This window comes from Engystomops pustulosus, chromosome 5 (genome assembly GCF_040894005.1).
Source record: "Engystomops pustulosus chromosome 5, aEngPut4.maternal, whole genome shotgun sequence".
NCBI classification, from domain to species: domain Eukaryota; kingdom Metazoa; phylum Chordata; class Amphibia; order Anura; family Leptodactylidae; genus Engystomops; species Engystomops pustulosus.
Window position 1 is genome coordinate 29,468,425 of NC_092415.1, and position 9,688 is coordinate 29,478,112.

The window sequence follows — 9,688 nt, forward strand, 5'->3', positions numbered from 1 at the left end:
GTCAGCAAGTCCCCAATCTGCATCACGGGCCTGTCACATGACCTGTTTGCTGCTCAGTCATTCAAGTGAATGTGCTGAGCTGCAGTACCAGGTGACAGCCACTGTACTATGTGTGGCACTGTGCTTGTTAAGGAGTTAAAAGAACACGCTGCAGGCTGTCCAGTTTCAGCAAGAGAAAGTTATTGTTTCTACTATGAAAAGTTCTACGATCTTTTGTTATATAACAGTGACTTTTACTTGCTGAATCTGAACGTGGAGGGAATATTGATATGGATACATGATCTGACAATCTGTGCAGCTCTCCGGTGTTACATCGATCATCTGATAGATTTATAGGAGGCTTCTGCTTACAATGCACCTTCCCTTGTTCATGTAAAGAACGATGTAAAACAGTTTTTTGTTGAATTTTTGAGATTTTTTGCTGCATTGTTAATGTCGAGTCGCCTAATAATCTTCTGTATTTTGCAGGTATTGGAGTTCCCATTATGTTGGCCTATGTCTATGGTGTGGTCCCAATATCCCTATGCCGAAGTGGAGGCTGTGGGGTGTCAGCCGGGAACGGGAAGGGCGTCCGCATCGAATTTGACGATGAGAATGACATTAATGTTGGTGGAGTGAACACTGCGGCAGGTGAGAAGCCATTTATCTTCCTAGATCATGGAGAGGCCATTTGTTCCAGTTTTCTTTAAGAAATTTACTTTCCTCAGGCTTTGCCCCTGGTTGGAAGGGTTAAAAAAAAAATGTTTGTGTGTTTTTTTTGAGGTGCGGTGCTGCCCCCTACTGGTGAGTGCTTCTGTTGCACCGCTGCGATTTGTTTGTGCCGCATTGATATCCTCCCATATAAGGAAAGATTAAGATCCGAACCGTTCTCTTCATGTCAGGAGAATATTTCCTGACAAGGGGCGAGCCAATAGTCTCCAGGCTGGGGTAACAAATGAGATCCTACGTGCGAGGTCGCTTTGTAACGGCTTAAAAACGTACAGCCCATATTGGGTTAAACAGGACAGATGTGAAAGCTCGCCGTTAACACGCGGGATCTTGTTCTTATTTTAGAATAAAAGGGGTTTTATCTAAACTGTCCCGAAGAGGCATGAACTGGGCGAGGAATAACTCGCTGAGTATGAGTAGGGGGTCTCTACCCTCCATTTATAGTCCAAGGGACTGCTGGAGATACAGGCCTCTGCTATACCTGGTTGTGCCATAGAGAAGAGGCGGAGCAACAGGGTACATTATCGTTTCGTTGAAGGGTACGGGCACCTCTGTCTTTGTGATGAAGGGGTCCTCATTGTTGCCCCCTATACTGTAGTCAATAATCTAGGCTCAAATCCCTCCTGTGCCATGTTATAGGGCTAGTTATGTATTGCCATGTCTACATCATCCGACACAATGTTTTGGATACAGGTAAAATCGTGTATCCTGGCGGCCGGTGCTGGTGTGTACCTCATCCTACAGACGTGCACAGCACAGGCCCTCGGCTTCTCACCTGGTTTTTGCATATTTGTTCGGGAAATTCCATCTATTCCCCTTTAACTTCCTCCTGGCACCGCACCTCGCTGTAGTTCCCGGATTTCTTTGTTACTATGTTACATGTTTGTGTTGCATCAGACTCCAGTCTGCGAATGTCCTTCGCTGATAACCCACCATGTTGTCCGTCTTGTGTAGATGCCACATCCGTAGCAGAAGCTCGCCACAACCCAAGTATCGGGGAAGGAAGCGTGGGAGGAATGACCGGCAGCCTGAGCGCCAGCGGAAGTCACATGGACAGAATCGGCGCCATCCGGGACAACCTGAGCGAAACGGCCAGCACCATGGCATTGGCCGGGGCCAGCATTACCGGCAGCCTCTCCGGTAGCGCCATGGTGAATTGCTTCAATAGGTAAAGATTGCAGCCTGGAGAGCGGGAAATAAAAATCATTCCTGACAGATTCTAGAGTGTTCATGAGGCTTTGATTGGCACAAGAGTCGTTCCTTTATTGTGATGATGAGATAGAAAGCTGATGGGTGCGATGCCAGTGCCCACCATCTGCTTCGATGGCCTTCATAAATATCTGTGGGCAGCTCCAACTACACCCAGCCCCTGTGCATTGATAATTCACTGCCCCAGCCATGCCTTTCAGCTTATCATACTATAGTTTGTGTGTGTACATTACACCAACATTGTGAAAGCCGAGGCGTCTTGGCGGAGATTACTGCTAAAAAGTGAAGCGGAAACTCGTGACCATGTTCTCTTCTGCCATTACAGTCTTATTCTCTAATGGAAACTAACTGTACAGAGCTGTGTCTGACAAACACCCCCTGCAAAACGCTCTGTACGGTCTAGTATTGTTCAGTAGGACATCAACATTACAAAACCCCTTTAGATACATAAGCTAAATGCACAGAAGACCCTGCCCTGGAGGACTGCATAGGAGCGAGACGTAGCGGCACATGGTTCTCCCTCATGTCTGCACCGAGGTCTTATTCTACTTCATCATTCAAGTCAACTTACCAGAGTTCAGGTGTAGATAGGAAAAAGTAGTACACACTGGGGGGATCTTAAAGGGGTTGTCTGATCACTGTAAGGTTCCTTTATCCACGTGATTGGTGGTGGGACCCCACAGATGACAAAAATAGGGGTGTAAAGAGCCCCCAAGTGAATAGAGGCTGGTTGCTGATGCATTGTCTTTTGTTTCCTTCTATATGGCACTGAAGGAGATAGTTGAGCACAAATACTTTCATCAGTGCCATAGACATTGAATAAAGTGGCAGCGTGGCTGCCTGATCTGTCACGGCGTTCAGCATGTTCTCTTGATCTCTGTTGGTCCCACTGGGACCCTCACCTATCAGCAAGTTACCCCCTATCCTGTGCAGAGGCAAAAACATTAGTAGTGTCCTGACAACTCCTGGTTATGGTCTCGGCGGCAGAAGCTCCTTTCTATAGTGATGACCTCAGAGAGACGTGTACGTGAGAATGTCAGCTCTTTGTCCTTTCCCTATTTATTTCACCCCCTTCAGGTTTACAGGAACCTTCTGAATACACTGAGCTGCTGCCAATGTGTCAGAGCTCAGCTCCAGGAACTCAGAGTTTGCTTTTCTTTATAATCTTCTGGCACGAAGATGACCATTGATCTCTCAGATAGACATCTCCTTATCGGAGAAGGTGTAGCATGTGGTTGTACTATCCTGCAGGATCAGATTATAGTAACTATGGAGCTGCACAGGAGCTGTATACACAGAGTGGAGGAAGATTTGTAGGTTTTCTTTTTTCATTCTATAGCAGCAATTGCCTAACCTGCTGTCCTCTCTTTGTTTGTAGGCTGGAGGTCCAAGCAGACATTCAGAAGGAGAGATACAGTCTGAGCGGAGAATCGGGCACCGTGAGCCTAGGGACCGTCAGCGACAATGCAAGTACCAAAGCCATGGCTGGATCCATCCTGAACTCCTACATCCCGCTGGACAGGTACAGTCCTCACATCATGTCTGCACCCAATATCAATTTTGGGGCTAATATAAAAATTTGCCCACCCCAGAATTTCTCCTGAGAGTAATATCCACAACATCTATAAATATCTAGTGAAAGGTAGACACTAGCTCACTGTGACCTGGTGGATACGAGTCGGGTCTGTAAAGTCTGTCCTGAAATCCTCATAAGAATGGATTATTTGCCCATCCGGAGCAGGAATCTTTTGGCAGTAGCTTATTTCCTGCAAGCTGAAGATGCGGGCAGCTAACGCGCCAGGTTTTTATGACCCCTGGGTACATAACCGAGAGAATAAATCTCTTACAGTCAGGCCCAAAACTAGGCGCTGAATGGAATGGCACAAGTTTAAGGGAACCTGTCAGCAGGGTCCTCATTTTCACTGAGAGGTTACAGAAGTCCATTACAGCTACATTGCAAATATGTTTTTCTGCTTTCTCTAAGCATTTGTTTTCAAAAAAACAACATGTGACTTGTCTGTGCTGCAGACTCCTCAGCTCTCAGCCCCCACCTTTGTTCTCCTGTAGAGCCAAATCTTGTATTTGATGAATATTAAAAATAATCCTGGGCCACAATTTCAATAATATTTCCTATTCCTCAGTTGGAGGTAATAATATGATTGTAATAATGATATTTTTTTCTCTTTTAGGGAAGGTAACAGCATGGAAGTGCAAGTGGACATCGAGTCTAAACCCGCCAAATTCAGGCATAATAGCGGCAGCAGCAGTGTTGACGATGGCAGCGCCCCAGGCCGCAGCAGCGTGGGCGGCTCTGCCTCCTGCCAAGGCGAAAGTAAATGCAGCGCCACCAAATGGTCCAAAGACAACACAGCAGGGAAGAAATGTAAAGGCAAGCTACGAAAGAAAAGTAGCACCAAGATAAACGAGACGAGAGAGGACATGGACGCTCAGCTCCTGGAGCAGCAGAGCACTCATTCCAGCGAATGTGACTCCCCTTCTCTTAGTGACAGCTTACCCTCCGTGGCAGACTCTCATTCTAGTCATTTCTCAGAGTTCAGCTGCTCCGACATGGAGAGTATGAAAACCTCCTGCAGCCACGGTTCCAACGAGTATCACACTCGCTTTGTCACGGTCAGCCCACTCCCCGAAGTAGAGAACGACCGGCTGGAAAATTCTCCCCAGCCAGGCGGCGTCGCCCTTGTTAGTATCCCCGTCACGTGCACGGACGTCCCCCAGCTGAGTTATATAGCAGAGGAGGGCGCCGGCCAGGGCTTGCCCAACCAAGGGGAGAAGACTGACACTGAGAATGATCCAAAAACGGAAGGGAACTGTGCAATCCAGACGGACATCTAGGCCTGATACTGCTGCAATACTACTCTCTACCACTAACCAGTTCTGCTCACACGGAAAAGCTTTGCAAAATGTCGGGTAACCACTCGGGGAACCATAATAAAAAAATACAAACCCTTCCAGTGCCGTGCAACATTGATTTGGAAGCTCGTGACCACATATCGTTGCCGGTCACCCGGAAGGATTCAGGATGCCCCGTCATACGGTAAAACCCTTTACCATAGCAGGCGTGTGCGCACCGCGAGGAGCCCGACCCTAACGAGGGGCCGTCACGAGATGTTCTGTGATGTCATGACTGTCCGCGTTCTATAACAGGGTTATTATAACTGCAATCACTAAAAGTAATTTCATTCCAAAATCCGGAGGCTTTGGGGGGGAAGGGGGGATTGGAATGTGTGATGTGTTTAAGTTAAGTCGGTCTGCAAAGGTTTTTTTTTTTTTTTTTTTGTTTAAAGTTCTGCTTTCGGAAAGTTTTTGGAAATTTTTTTTTTATTTAAGAAAATTTTTGCACAGAAGTCGAGAAGAGAAGTTAAGGTGTCCACATATTCGGCATCACAAAAAAACCGGAGTCTGTATGTTATCACACAGAGCAGAGGGGGCAGTACAGTGTCGCCCGTCATCACTTTGGGAGCAGACCACCCTCTCATTTTTTTTGGTGCCTTCAGCAAAGACTGGGTTTTAAGTGCCTGGTCATAAGAATTTGTATTAAATGTCTTTTAGTTTTAGATTTTTTTGTTTTTTTTTTCTTTGCGCATAGTCCTCTGTGGCCACCCGAGGACTCGATGCTGCCCTCCAGGCCAATGACTGTGGTAGATCATTATTGTTTGTCATTAATACAATCGTATTCACCTACCAAAGACTCACTCAGGCTTCAGAGGAAACGTGTATATTGGCATCTGACATTCGCAAATAAAGCACAGTGCAGGAGCTGCACCAGGGGAGGAGGTGGAACGCGGCTGTGATCTAGTTTTCTACTTTTATCATATAAAGCAGGGAGTCCAGGAGGTGGTCCGAGAACCTTTACTGTTTGTGCAATGTAATACAGTTGTTGGTATTGAAGCAGTCGCCGTTCTGGTCTCTGTGAGTTGTTGCCGAGAAGGTGCTAATGATTTTGCCGGAAACGCTTCTAAGAAGTTATGCCATGTGCTGCAGTCCAATACTATGATTCCAGTCACTCGTTTAATCCGCTTATAACACTAGTGCCAGTTTCATTGGACAAAGCTTGTTCCTGTATTTGTATATTTGTTTTATTTTTGCCGATAAAGATGCGTGTACAATGCATACTGAATAAATGGGTCTGTGCTGAGCGCCCCCTGTCTTTCATTTATTGTTTAGTTCAATCCCTTTTGTTGGTCCGGGTGCTTGTATTGTCATAGCGCACCCTAGATGTCCCATCAACCATATACTGCATTCAGTCTATTAGTATTACAGACCTCAGACTAGGCATTAAATATCGCACCTAAAACGGCCGACAATTAGAGAGACCCAACAGCAGACAAATGGTACTGGCAGACAATATTAATACTGGAGACCTCCGGAGCAGACATTGATAATAACGGAGACCCCCAGTGCAGACATTAATAACAACGGAGACCCCCAGTGCAGACATTAATAATAACGGAGACCCCCAGTGCAAACAAATAGTACTGGAGCTGACAAGCTAAAACAAATAGTGTCGGGGTCCCCCAGGGCAGAGAATATTAATACTGGAGACCCCCAGGGCAGAGAATATTAATACTGGAGACCCCCAGGGCAGAGAATATTAATACTGGAGACCCCCAGGGCAGAGAATATTAATACTGGAAACCCCCAGGGCAGAGAATATTAATACTGGAGACCCCCAGGGCAGAGAATATTAATACTGGAGACCCCCAGGGCAGAGAATATTAATACTGGAGACCTCCAGAGCATACAATAATAATGACTGAGACCCCTGGAGCTGACTATGACGACTGAGACCCCCAGGGCAGACAATATTAATACTGGAGACCCCCAGAGCAGACAATGGTGACGGCGGAGGCCCCCAGAGCAGACAATGGTGACGGCGGAGGCCCCCAGAGCAGACAATGGTGACGGCGGAGGCCCCCAGAGCAGACAATGGTGACGGCGGAGGCCCCCAGAGCAGACAATGGTGACGGCGGAGGCCCCCAGAGCAGACAATGGTGACGGCGGAGAATGCCCCCCCCCCCCTACCGGAGCAGACAAAATATACTCTGCTCCACGTGGCATATTGGGTTTTCGTCTTTGGTGCTCTTGAGGCTTTGCAGGACACCCAAGATCTGTGTTGTGGTGCGATGTGGGGAGCCCAGTCCCAGGAATGCTGGAGGCGGCAGTTTCCCTTTCATTCATGATCCGCACAAAGATTAATAGGAGAAATTATTCTTTTTAAACTGTTTTGCTGTGCACCCTGCTGTGATCAACATTCAATTTGGTGACAATAGCTGGAGGTCTTCCAGATAAAAGAACATTTTTTTTCTGTGGTTTTGACTATTTATGAAGACTAAACAATTCTGCTTTCTTTTAGAATTTTCCATTTGTATTTCGCACACTTTTTTTTTTTCTCTCCCCAAGTACCAGGATTTAGACTTGATCTCCTTGAAGTCTGAACTACGAGGGTAACTGTGATGCAACAAACTACTTCCTAAGCACAAGATTAGGAAAGAATTAGATATTTAGGGTGATGAGAAAAAAATAATGTACGGTACACCCTCCTTACTCTATTGTAATAAAACATCTGGTTCATAGACAGAGAGTCTTAAAATTAGTTAAATACAAACTCAAAACATAAATTCATCACAAAATCAAGGACAAAATTCAGATGCTACAGTGTCAGCTCCTTGGGCCTACCAGATTTTAGTTAGGGACCAGCATCATTTACTAGAAGGAAAAAAAAATATGGTAATGTTTTAATTGGGTTATATTCTGCTTAACCTCTGTGGTCCATCATTGTGTTAATCTGGGGCCACCAAAGGATCTTCTGGTCCAGTCTAATCCGGAGAAACTAGAAAGAAGACTTCCATGGCAATTAAGAGGGTAAGAAGCAGCAGATTAATTGATCATAATTAAGTGTGACCACTTCTATAAAAGCAGCTGGTCCGTAAAGTATTACACATAATATAAGAATGATAAGGTATGGATCATGAATTGGATGTCACCCATGACTGGGTGATTGACAGGATAGTGACAGGTTAATTAGTCACTAATCTCTCACATGACCTTCCAATGGATAAAAAAATTGGATGTAGCTATAGTTGCCAATGCAATATGTATGTATATGCATTATACAATAGTTATTAAAGGTGCCTGCAATTAAGCTTTGTCATTAGGACCAGGATAAATAATAATCTAACATTTTTAAAATCTAATTGAAACAGAGACCAAAAAAATTTTTTCTGGGTACAGTTCCGACTTGCATACAAATTCAACTTAAGAACAAACCTACAAGACCCTATCTTGTACGTAACCCGGGGACTGCCTGTGTGTGTATATGTATATATATAATTTAATTTATTACATGACCTGTGCATTAGATCTGTATTGTTGCCTTGAAAACTGTTGAAATTTACAGGAAATCTATCGTCAAAATCCATCATGATAAACCATGAACACTTACTCATAGATCGAGGCACCATGACTGTGATTATAATCTTCTTGTATATGTTGTCCATGGCCGCCTCCTTTCTAAATTAAATGATAACATTTTCTTGCACTGTGTAACAGCCTGTGAAACTACAGCAAAGAAATGTTAATGCTGGTAGTACTCCTGGCTCATTTAGCATAATTTTAAAATTGATTTTAGAAAGGAAGGCGACCATGGATAACAAATATAAGAAGATTACCTCAGTCACGGTGCCTGGATCTATTAGTAAGTGTCCCTGGTTTATCATGATGGGTTTTGTTGGTAGATTTATGATGAACCCTACAAAATAATCCTGATCCATGTGGTGGTTCCTGAGGTAATGTCTTGGGGCAGAGACACTGATGGTTGACAATCGCACATAAATAATGGTTATATGCCGTATTCATGAATGAAACAAAATTTTAATAACGTTTCCGGTGATAAATATGCTGTGGTCATTTCATGTAAACAAACGCCAAAATCGTCTCTCTATTATACATAATATATAAAGATCTCTTTAGCAACATGAAGTATTTACACAGTATTTCAGAAAGAAAACCACCAAAAAATCTGCTCTGTTCATTAACTTTGTCAATAAAGCTTTGTACATATCATGAGGGCTGAAGGGCTTTGTTTATAAGCCCTTAGCAACAAGACAGAAAGCTCCACTCTGGTTGCTAGAGGAAACTTCACCTCAGACTGGCGATACATGAGGCCTAATGTAATGGAAAATGACTGGGACGTGTATACGAGAAGACATTTTGAGCCAGACAAGTAGTGAAGAAATGGTAAGTGGCTCGGGCCTAGTACCTAACCATAAACCAGCAGGAAGTGTCCTTGTAATTATCCTCCCTTTTGGGAAAGGTCCATATAGTGAGGATGAGGACACATTACCTCATACCCTTCAGTACATCTACTCGGAGTAGTTGTACTGTTTAGGCCTATTCAGCGCCTCTCCTGTATTATCATTTACAGGGGCGTAACTTTAAGGGGTGCAGAGAGTGCGATCGCAACTGGGCCCAGGAGGTGTCACTTTCCCCATATGAGAAGACTATTACTATATACCGTACATTATAGTCGGGGGCCAGGCACAGACTTTGCACTGGGGCCCTGCAGATTCAAGTTACGCCACTGATCATTTATATACTAGACCCTAAAATACTGCCTAGCAGGAGGATGTTCTCATCTACTAGGGGAAGATTTCTGAAATACTCTGTGCTGCTCATTTCCACCAATAGCCGTGCAGCTTTCATTTTCGATTCTCCTCTTGAGTGATGAGAGTTGTGCTGTGAATGGTTGCTT

General features: G+C 44.7%; 1 protein-coding gene across 5 annotated transcripts in view; it reads left to right on the forward strand.

Annotated features, from left to right (window-relative positions):
- RNF19A (ring finger protein 19A, RBR E3 ubiquitin protein ligase) overlaps window positions 1-6,074 on the forward strand; it is a 53,869-nt gene extending 47,795 nt beyond the window's left edge. For all 5 annotated transcript variants that reach the window (XM_072151488.1, XM_072151486.1, XM_072151485.1 and 2 more), the window contains 4 exons: window positions 469-630; window positions 1,663-1,876; window positions 3,296-3,439; window positions 4,107-6,074. In XM_072151488.1, coding sequence (XP_072007589.1) covers window positions 469-630; window positions 1,663-1,876; window positions 3,296-3,439; window positions 4,107-4,770 — 1,184 coding nt within the window. In that variant the 3' untranslated portion in view covers window positions 4,771-6,074. The remainder of the gene's footprint in view (window positions 1-468; window positions 631-1,662; window positions 1,877-3,295; window positions 3,440-4,106) is intronic.
- Window positions 6,075-9,688: the final 3,614 nt, after the last annotated feature.